Source organism: Zingiber officinale, chromosome 6B (assembly GCF_018446385.1).
Source record: "Zingiber officinale cultivar Zhangliang chromosome 6B, Zo_v1.1, whole genome shotgun sequence".
In the NCBI taxonomy this organism is placed as follows: domain Eukaryota; kingdom Viridiplantae; phylum Streptophyta; class Magnoliopsida; order Zingiberales; family Zingiberaceae; genus Zingiber; species Zingiber officinale.
This window is the reverse complement of record NC_055996.1, coordinates 92456806-92467436: the sequence shown is the minus strand read 5'-3', so window position 1 is coordinate 92467436 and position 10631 is coordinate 92456806. Positions and strand designations below refer to the sequence as shown.

At 43.2% G+C, this 10631-nt stretch overlaps 2 protein-coding genes across 2 annotated transcripts; both read left to right on the top strand.

Annotated features, from left to right (window-relative positions):
• Positions 1-4118: 4118 nt before the first annotated feature.
• On the top strand, positions 4119-4925 carry LOC121990422 (probable glucosamine 6-phosphate N-acetyltransferase 2). Its single transcript, XM_042544556.1, has one exon. It carries the CDS (start codon positions 4188-4190, stop codon positions 4674-4676), a length of 489 nt encoding a protein of 162 aa, XP_042400490.1. The 5' UTR covers positions 4119-4187; the 3' UTR covers positions 4677-4925.
• Positions 4926-8457: 3532 nt separating this feature from the next.
• Positions 8458-10052, top strand: LOC121993194 (DNA damage-repair/toleration protein DRT100-like). The gene has a single exon (XM_042547885.1). The coding sequence runs from the start codon at positions 8607-8609 to the stop codon at positions 9729-9731; it is 1125 nt and encodes a 374-aa protein (XP_042403819.1). The 5' UTR covers positions 8458-8606; the 3' UTR covers positions 9732-10052.
• Positions 10053-10631: the final 579 nt, after the last annotated feature.

Here is a 10631-nt window from a genome sequence, read left to right as displayed (position 1 = left end):
ACCTGACTTGGTGAGGCTCCCCCTTCATTGCAGCTTTCCTCTTCTGATGTCCCCCCCTTCATCTATGCTCATCTCTGAGCTTAACTCTTCTTCCATCTGATAGTTAGCCATTAACGCTAACCCTGAGAAGGCTTCGATGTCTAATTCGAAAGACAACGAATCTGACCAAGTGACCTTCAGGTTCTTGTGCTTGGAGGATTATGGCTTCTTGTACTTGACCTTTTCCTTTTCTTTCTGCTTGCTCTTTAATTTCAGGCAGTCATCCTTGATGTGCCCTTCTTCGTTGCAGTTGTAGCAACGAACCGTTCTTCTTTTTCGCTCATGCTTCTGCGATCTAAATTTGTTAGATTTAAAAAACTTATTAAATCGTCTTACCGTTAATGCCGCTTCGGATTCGTCGATCGAGGTTTCGGAGTCAGAATCGTTTGTTCTTGCCTTCAAGGCAATGTTCTGACTTGCTTTCTCCACTTTAATGGGCTTTGCAATCCGAGATTCGTGAAGTTCAAATGTAGAAAATAAATTTTCTAAAGTACTTACCTCGAAGTCCTTAAAGATGTAGTACGCATCTACTAAGGAGGCTCACTCTGGAGTTCTGGGGAAGGCGTTGAGCGCGTACCGGATTGAGTCCCGGTTCGTTACTTCTTCTCCAAGGTTGCTTAGTTGAGTTATTAACTCCTTAATCCTTGCTTGGAGTTGCGCTACCTTCTCGCCGTTATTCATCCGAAGGTTCGTTAACTGAGTCCGGAGGATGTCACGCCTCGCTAGCTTAGCTTCCGAGGTACCTTCGTGAAGCTCCAGGAATTTTTCCCAGAGGTCTTTCGCGAAGTCGTAACTTCCGATTCGACTTATCTCTTGTGGTGGCAGCACGCTAAGCAGGTGGAATTCTGTCTTTCTGTTGGCAACAAAATCGGCTTGCTCCTTCTTGCTCCACGTGTTTTCTTCTTTATCTTTTGGAACTGCATAACCATATTTCATAATTAAGCAAATGTCAAATTCTGTCTTGAAAAATACCTCCATCCGGCGTTTCCACATCGCGAAGTCTCCGTCGAACTTCGGGGGATGAATATTCGCTCCGGCCATCGTCTTGATCGTTATGCTTCAGTCGGCGGTTAGTCCTTCTGAGGCGGTCTGGCTCTGATACCAATTGTTGGTGCAGCGGAGGCCGGCAAGAGTGGGTGAATTGCTTCTGAAAAAATAAAGTATACCCTCCTAGGAGTTTTCAACTCAAAATAAAAACAATAGTAAATAATAACAAATAAATTAACAGAAACAAAAAAGGAACTCAGCTATTTACTTGGTTACAACCCAAAGGGTTGTTAATCCAAGGCGGTAAGAAAAAGTGCACTGAAGAATCTCCTTCTCTGAAGGCGGAGAAGCCTTTTACACTTTGGAAGCTTAGAACTATTGCTAGGAAAGACTACACAGTTGATTGCCTGAGTTGTTGGTTATTTCCTAGCTCCAGACGCCTTTATATAGCTCCTGAAAAGTCTATCGCGAGAGTCCAAGGTGCCTCCAACAAGGTTCAAGGCGCCTCCAACTCGGTGTAGCGGATAGAACTCTATCCGCTGCGAACAGTCAAATTTGACCAGGCTGAAGGCGCCTCAAAGCAAGTCTGAGGCGCCTCAGCTTGAGGCGCCTTCAACATTGGTTGAAGGCGCCACGAGCAGTCTTCTCAGCTCCGTTTCTTCTTTGCTTTGACTTCCGAGGCTCCATTTGTTTGGGTGATTGCGGCCAACCGAAATAGGGCTCACCCGAACCCAATTTCTGGCCTTCTCCTCGAGCAGTCTTCCTCCCCGGCTTAACATCCCTCAAACGACGCGCACGTTCTTCTCGTCACCTGTGTACTCTTCCGCAGCTCTTTTGTCCTTCAGACGCACAGAGCCCATCGGCTCCCTTCCTGTGTCGTCCTTCTCGCTACCTGCGTCTTCCGCTCGACTTCCTGCGCTCCTAAGCTCCTGCACACTCAGACACAGGGATCAAACACAAAGCAGGACCTAACCAACTTGGTTGATCACATCAAAATACCACGGGGTCCAACACTATGTTTCAGACTTGTATCGGTTTTGTACTTTGAATTTTGTGTGGTTTGTCTTTAAATATTGTACTGGTTGGGTTTTTGCTTGCTTGGTGAATTTGTATTTGTTATGTTTTGCTACGCGTACGCCGATCGACAGAAGAGGTAAGTTTAGATGTTGTTTTCGATTTCTTTTGTACTGTGATGACAGCCGGAGGCTATTTTGATATAAACTGCGTGGTTTGTTGTTGTATTTTTTATTTATTGTTCCGGTCGTGTTTGTCGAGGTATATGTGACCCTGAGGGCATGTAGTATAGTTTCATATTGTCACCTGTACAGGGGAGATGCTGTCGAAATTTCCTCGAGCAGGGACTCCCCCGAGGCGTGACACGAATCCTCACATTCTTGACCCATTGAGTCTCTCTCTTTAGATGTGCTTTCATTTTGGATTGAGTTGAGATCTTCATGGAACTTGACTAATTTACTCCATAATTTCTTGGCATCTTGATATTCGTCTATCTTGCACAAAATATCATTAGGCAAAATACTTAATAGTAATCTAGTTACCTTTTCATTTTCCATGTACTTTTGAACTTGTTTCTCGGTCCATTTGTTCCTCTAAAAAAGTTTTCCTTTTGTATTTGTTGGGGTTTCAAATCTCTCCATTAAAGTAAATCATTGATCTATGTCCATCATCAAGAAATTTTCTATTCTTGATTTTTAAAGATCGAAGCCTCTTAATTCGTAAGATGGAGGTGCTCGGATGTCATATCTAAATTCATCTTAGGAATTCATATGAAGTTGAGCTCATTTGATGATAAGTCTTTGATTTGTTAAAATTTAAGATTCTTCTTCTTCTACTTCTTCTATCTCTTTACTTCTTCTGATGATTAGTCAGGTGAAAAATAACTTTACTCTATTACCTCTTGATAAGATTAAAAAATTTACTTATTTTTATTTTTATAATTATATGATATTATTCACTTTAGACTTTATGAATTTATTTTTAAATTCTATCTAAAATATCTTTTTCAATGGAGATATTTTCCTACTTTAAACGTATAATTTTTGTTCATATATTTTGAACGTGGAACTCTAATTATATTCCCAAGAGACGCCATGCAGCAGGACTAGTTGCTTCTGCAACTCCCATGAACAGTTTGTTCATCGCCTTCATTAATAGCACGGCAAGTTGTAAATTTTAGAGTTGATATTTGGTTGCATTCCCCACATCATCGATCGCTTGTGGAAAGAAGATAAGAGTTCCGTGCATTTACAAGAAGAGTTTCGTTGAATACTCTCTTTAATCCTTACAAGAAAAAGAGTTTTAATAGATAGAATAAGGTTGTCGGTTCAAATCATAGAATGTTCATCAAACATTAGAATTGAAGAAGAAGCTTTATTACTTCAATTTGGACAAGGCATGGACCTTTGTGATGCTGATGCTCTTGACTTTTCAGCTGCACAAAGCCAGGAAGCAACCTTTGCTGCTGTTTTTGTAGATAAACAGAAACCCTCATCTGTACGTAAATCACAAGGAATTTCATTTATTTAATTTGGAGTTTTAATCAACTACAACAAAGCTTCGGAGTAACAGAGAGTTTTAGTTTAAATCCAAAGATATGTAAGAGTAGAATAGCAAATGTTGCAATTTAAGTTGAAGCCAGTACCCTTATTACTTCATCAAATCTTATTCGACATGCAGCTTCTTCATGCTTCCATCCTTAACGAGGTGGTAAATTTATAGAAATTTTTTTTTTTTAAATGAGGTACGTAATTAAAAGGATATCGTACTCCTAAGCTGTTCGTTACAAACGTTTTTTAATTTATCCTGATGACAGATCATCCCAAACTCATATTACCCACCGTGATTAATCCTTTTTTTATTCCATCCTTAACTTTTTCTGACCACACTAATTTTTTGATTATTCAGATATTCAATCGTCTGAATTCATTAATTAATCAATCAATCTAATTTTACAAAAGTTTTCTATTAACTTTAAAAAAATAATTAAAAAGTACTTACGAAGACTTTATTATTGTTTCCTCACGGGTCTTAGTGGAATAGATCCGGAAGAATCGACCTATTTAGTCGAATTCTGGACCCGCTCCGTTAAAGGAATAATAGCTTGGGGGAGAAGCTAGCGAGGAGGTAGCCCGGAATCGATCAGAATGGACGGCCGATCGGCGGCGACCAGAGTCGACGGCGACGACGACGAACTGCTCCCACTCCGCCGCCTCGAGATATCCGACCACGCCAAGGGTTTCCTCGATCTTCTCTCCCAGCTCAGCCCATCCTCCACTCCTCTCTCCGACGGAGATTTCCGTGCCCGCTTCGCCGATCTAGATGCCCTCGGTGACGACCATCTCATCGTTGTCTCCGAGGACCGTGTCTCCGGACGTATCGTCGCCACGGGATGCGTCTTCGTGGAGCGCAAGTTCCTCCGCGGCGCCGGGAAGGTGGGCCATATCGAAGACGTCGTCGTCGACGCCTCCGCCCGCGGCCGCCACCTTGGCCAGCGGGTGGTCCGCTACCTCACAGACTATGCGAAGGCGGCTGGGTGCTACAAGGTCATTCTTGACTGCTCGATTGAACTGAGATCGTTCTACGAGAAGTGTGGGTTCAAGGAGAAGGATATCCAGATGGCTCTCTATTTCTGATTGGATAGAGGGGCCTTCATCTGCATCATTTTTTCGGTAATGGGAGAAATTTTCTTCGCTGGTTTATGCTTTCCCTTTTAATTTTATCTAGGATTCCTTGGAAATCTTTTCTCCACCCAAAATGTAGTAAACTAGAATGCCTAATTGCTAGAACTGGGTGCATTGTGAGATGCGATTAGGTTAACATTGATGCAAACCTTGCTTTTTCTTCCCTGAATTGGTAGCTGAAAATCCAAAATTTTGAGTGTCTCACTTTACATATTTTCTCTTATGTTAAGTTTGTTGAGCTTGAATATTGTTGATAATGCCGGAGTTCGAGTCAAGGCAACTAAGTTGTCGTTTGGTACATGATGACTAATCTCAATTGACGCATAAAACGGGATAAAATGTTGGGAATTGGTCTTGTCGAGGTTCGTCTTTAATGCTTGAAATTGCTTTTAAGGGAAGACACTGAGAGTGTGAGACTTTATGGAGCTAGAATAACTAAATTGAATTTCGGTATGAGTAATTTGTACAATATGAAAAAAATGGCGGACCAAATAGTGAATTGGGCAGCTTCACTCGCTTGGCCCCCTTAGGCCTACCAATTAAAATGAGTGAATTGGGCATGTGCAATCAATGCTTGTAGGGCTTTATGATTGTGTCCGAGTATGCCTCCCCCGTGTTTTGGCCACCTGCACTAATGGCTAGTAGCTACCCATGATTTACCTCCTCCGTGTTAGCTAGGGACTGGTTGGCGGGAGCGTTGGAGGTGAGCGAATCGCCTTTTGCTACTTGTAGAGCTTTATGATGCGAACGGATGGAAATGTGTCGATACTCGCATTTCTTTTGGTACCGTCCCTACTCAATTACTCTCCACTATTCAACCCAACAAAAGCTGGAATATGATACACAATTGTTATCATCATCAAGCCAATGCTGTCTCAATTATTTACGGTTGGTTACATCAATTTTATCCCTCTCTGTTAAGGTTCTATGCAAACTTGTATCACAAAAATTTGAATATGATAAATGGATACTGAAATATTCTATTCTTATGCTTAATCCCTATCTGAATGTGATAAATCAATATGTAAATCCACAGATACTCTACATAAATGTGGATAACATGCTGGTGCCAATGAATTTGTGGAAAACCAAATCAATTGCGAACTCCATTTGTCTACACAACATTCTATTAAAATCCAATATACTCTACTATTATACGAACTTGACTTGAGAAAATTGGGAAAGTGTGAGTTCCTACAAAGTGCTGCTTGTTGCCATCTATAGTGACGTGCCGCGTGTTGGGGACAAACTCATTGATGAGGGATAATATATTATAGGGATGACAAGGAAAGCCTTAATAGGGTGGTTCAGTTAGATGTTTACATCGCTTTGGTCTAATTATATGCTGGCTCTAGACTGGATAGTGGAGCTGGCCAAGCTAACTTAAGTGTCGTAAATCCTCTTAACCCATCATATTTGTCCATCAGTTTGGTTTTTGTATTGATCTGCTTATTTTGTTATCACAATCAATTCTTTCATAGCTGCTGCTAGACTATATTCTTCTTGCAATTATTTGTGTTTATCATAATCAAACCTTTTATTCCTTCTGCTAGACTATATTCTTATTGCAATTATTGGTGCGAATAATCATCTTTGTGCAAACAAGTTCGTGTAGTACCAACTATCCTGTGCAAACAGTAGTGGTTAGGAGTGCAGGTGCAGTAAGTAAAACATAAAGATGCGCCCTTAGGCATATTGATTAATCATCTTGTCGTACCGCACCGCGTAATTATACTACTGGCTAAGGGGTGCAGGTGACTGGCTCCCCAGTTCAAATTTGGTAAGATACGATAAAGATGTGCACATAGATACATGGAATTCAATTTAGTAAATCAGGGATTAGGATAAAATTCAATCACTTTGTATGTAACAGTGATAAAAGCTTATAATCATATCAGGTAAGGATATCATAAAGGTTAATGAAGCTGTTGATGCATTATTAATGTTATATCGATGTGTCTTTTTTCTCTGAGGTGATGCATCATAGATAGAACCATCCCATAGACTGGCAGTTCGAGAGATCCTAACGAAATTTGCAGTTGATGTTCTTTGTTAAACTTTGCATCTTTGTGTTAAGACAGCAGCAGCCATACAAAATGTGTCAAAATTATCCATAAGATTTGTTCAGTAGCGTACGAGTTGGATCAGTCTACCTTATTAGAACGCCTGCCGTTTGCAGTGAGAAAATCTCCCCGACTAGAATTCAAACCCCAAAGATTTGGCATGATGATCAGGAGTTGTTCTTAAACCTGTCTGGATCCAGCCACTAAACAACCCTCTCCGTGTTTCTAGTGATGATACCCGACCACTTTGTAGAGTCCCACATTGTGTTTGTGCGAGCTGATGCTGGTTTTCCCCATGCAATAGAATTGACTTGTACTCCAAGAACATGGACTCTCATGATGACTTATCATCACGAACAACATTTGTTTGATATTGGCATATCATGTGTGCATATTTTAATTAACAGAATGTTTGACCATTGTTTGGAAAATGAACTCGAGTGAAGAGGTTTTATGTGATTTCCGGCTGAGACGCCCCTGTACCGCGGCACAATTCGACTGATTTACTCTCGGTAGTTTGCAAGTGAATGCCCGAGATTAAATCAAAGTCTGATTTAATCTCATTGCAAGTACTTTTATTTGGAATCGCAATCGCCTTTTGTGGGTCAGACAAAAATTAGCTAATTCATCATTGCCCCTACTGATTAATTAGGCCAGTGGTATATCCTTATTAGCATAGCTGGATCTTTGATGTCCGAAACCGTACTGCTTGTGGAATGCTATTCTCATGTCTTCTGACACTGTCTTTGAAGCTGATCCGGTCCGGCCGACGAACCGGTCCCCTTCTTAATTTCCCCTTGTGAAATTCGCTTCTAACTTCACTGGACCATTTTGGCTCTCAATTTAACTGGCCTGGTTTCGAAAACACAGCATTTGAAGAAATATTATGCAATTCTTATAGAAACACTCTCTTAATAACTTAACGAAGAACATAAACTAAAATCTTCCAAAATTAAATAAATAAATAAATATTCCCGTGACATTAATGCTTGCCTGCCAAACCGACTTCTTAGCCGACATGAACCTTTCGTGAAAATGTCATGTTTCCTTGCATTATGCGCTTATGTAACCGAGAGGGACCATTCCACTTCGATGTTACTCCAAAGCCATCTAGCAAAGGTCCAATTCACTTCGTCCACTTCTGCTGGTTAGAGCTGGAGCAAAGGGGCGTAGGGTGGTATCTCTTTGAAAACTTACTTGAACAAATGTCATTGCGTAAGGGATTAAGCTGTTTTTAGGTAGAAATCCCTGTCTGAAAATGACCTTAAGCGAGAGAGGGAAGGGAGAATGACATGAAACAGACGAAGTCATCTATGCGCATTGCAATCGAGTGGACTGAGTAGCATTCAAACTCCACCTGTTGCTCGAACACCTCCGGGTGAGGTTGATCCATGCTGCTTCTGAATAAAAACTCTTCTTTGCGATGGGATGTGTTGTGACCTTGACCTTGCTTGATTCTTGTCAACTTTTACGGGATCTCTTTGGTCCATCAGCATGGGCAAAGAGGAAGAAGGGGAGACAAAACTCTCACGGTAGGATCTTTCAAACTTCTTCTTCCTACTACTTAAGTAAACAATATTGTCCCTCTCCCTCTCCCTCTCCCTCTCCCTGAATCCTGATGCTTTTTCAGTTCTTCCCCTCCTCTACCTTCCCTCTTTGAAGTAAACAAATCATAGATGAGACCGGTGAATAACCCGGTCTAGGTTTGAAAAAAACGGCCAAAACATTTGGTAAAATATGATTCCTTCCATTATTATTTCGCCCATTTAAAGCGAGTAACTAACCCCACCGAAGCCGAGCCGAGCAGAGAGCTCCGTCCATGGCCACTCCTTTCCTCGCCTTCCTCTTCCTCCTCATTCTCATAGCCTCCGCCGCCGCCTCCTCCGCCGAAGGCGCCACCAAGTGCAACGCCTCCGACCGCGAGGCACTACTCTCCTTTCGCTCCGCCCTCTCGGAGTCGCGCCTTGGCATCTTCTCCTCGTGGTCCGGCGACGAATGCTGCTCCAAATGGTACGGCGTCAGTTGCGACCCCTCCTCCGGCCGCGTCGCCGGGATCTCTCTCCGTGGAGAGTCCCAGGATCCGATCCTCTCCTCCGCAGGCCTCTCCGGTGCCCTCATGTACGGCCGCATCTCCTCTGACCTCTGCCGCCTCGACCGCCTCACCACCCTCGTCCTCGCTGACTGGAAGCACATCTCCGGCCCCATCCCCTCCTGCCTTCCCTCATCCCTCCCCCTCCTCCGCATCCTCGACCTTGTCGGCAACCGACTCTCCGGCCCCATCCCCGACGACATCGGCACCCTCTCCCGCCTCGCCGTCCTCAACCTCGCCGACAACCAGATCTCCGGCACCATCCCGCCGTCGATCTCCTCCCTCTCAGCCCTAATGCACCTCGATCTAAGCAGCAACCGGATCTCCGGCCCCATACCCACCGATTTTGGAAACATAGCCATGCTCAGCCGCGTGCTCCTCGCCCGCAACCGCATTTCTGGCGGAATCCCCTCCTCCGCCGGCCGAATGCTTCGTCTGGCCGACCTCGATCTCTCAGAAAACCGCATCTCGGGTGCGATCCCCACCTCCCTCGGCTCCTCCTCGGTGCTCTCCTCTGTCTACCTCGGCTCCAACAAGCTCACCGGCGAAATCCCTTCGTCGATGATCGAAAGCCGGGGGCTCAACATCCTCAACCTGAGCCGCAATGCCATCGGAGGGGAGATCCCGGACGCGTTCGGAGGGTGGTCGTACTACACCGCGCTGGATCTGTCGCACAACCAGCTGACGGGGAGCGTGCCGGCGACGCTGGCGTCGGCGGCCTACGTGGGGCACCTCGACCTCAGCAACAACCAGCTCCGCGGCTCCATTCCAGCTGGCACCCCCTTCAACCGCCTCGACGCCGCTTCCTTCGACGGCAACGACGGGCTCTGCGGCGGCCCACTGCCGGCCTGCTAGTGGGCGGTGCAAAATCACCGGTGAGCCCCCTTACCTGGAATGCTAATTATCTACCAAGTCGACAGCCTCATTACCATAAGTTGAAATGCAAGTCATCAATTTGAATAATTGAAAATTATTTGAGTTTTATCTTTAAAAAAAACAAAAACAAAAACAAAAACAAAAACAAAAACAAAAACAAAAAATGGAACCCCAATCGCAGAGTTGTTGGGGCTAAGTATGATCAAGTACAGTGTTTTGTTATTGTTTGGGGTGGTTGATTGTGGTTAAGGAACATGTAATTTGGTTTATTTAAGACGCAAGTTTGAGAGACCAGTGCAAGAGCATACATCTTTTTTATTATTATTGTCAATTTCATACGTTAACGGTGAATTGTCGAATACGACTTCGTGACTATTTCAAGTGAAGTGTCAATAATTTTTTTTTAAAATAATTCATGTATCCAATTTCTCTAACAAGTAAGTATCAATTGCGACTAATTAATTACTTACTAATCGACTCCTAAAGTATAACTAAGCAACAAAAAGATTACTATTGAGCTACCTCACACACTGAAAGATTATGATAGTGTTAATAGATCATCGAAAGGATGAAAACAAAGGGCATCCATCTGGGTCGAAGTTATGACCCACCCCTGAACAAAAATTTTAAATGAACATGCATTATCACCTCACCTTCATTGTCATAAATTGGCAACCAACTCGCCTACCTTCTTTCATGTTCATCATTAGAATACAATTATATTCTAATCATAGATAATGCAAAATAATATTTATTTATTTTTAAAGAAAAATATAAATCAATGCTGAAGGAGAGTATTTCACTGACGTGGATGGGCTACCATCTTGTTGAGCTCCACTGACAATCCTTCGGTGCGGAGTGGAGTGGAGTGGAGTGTCG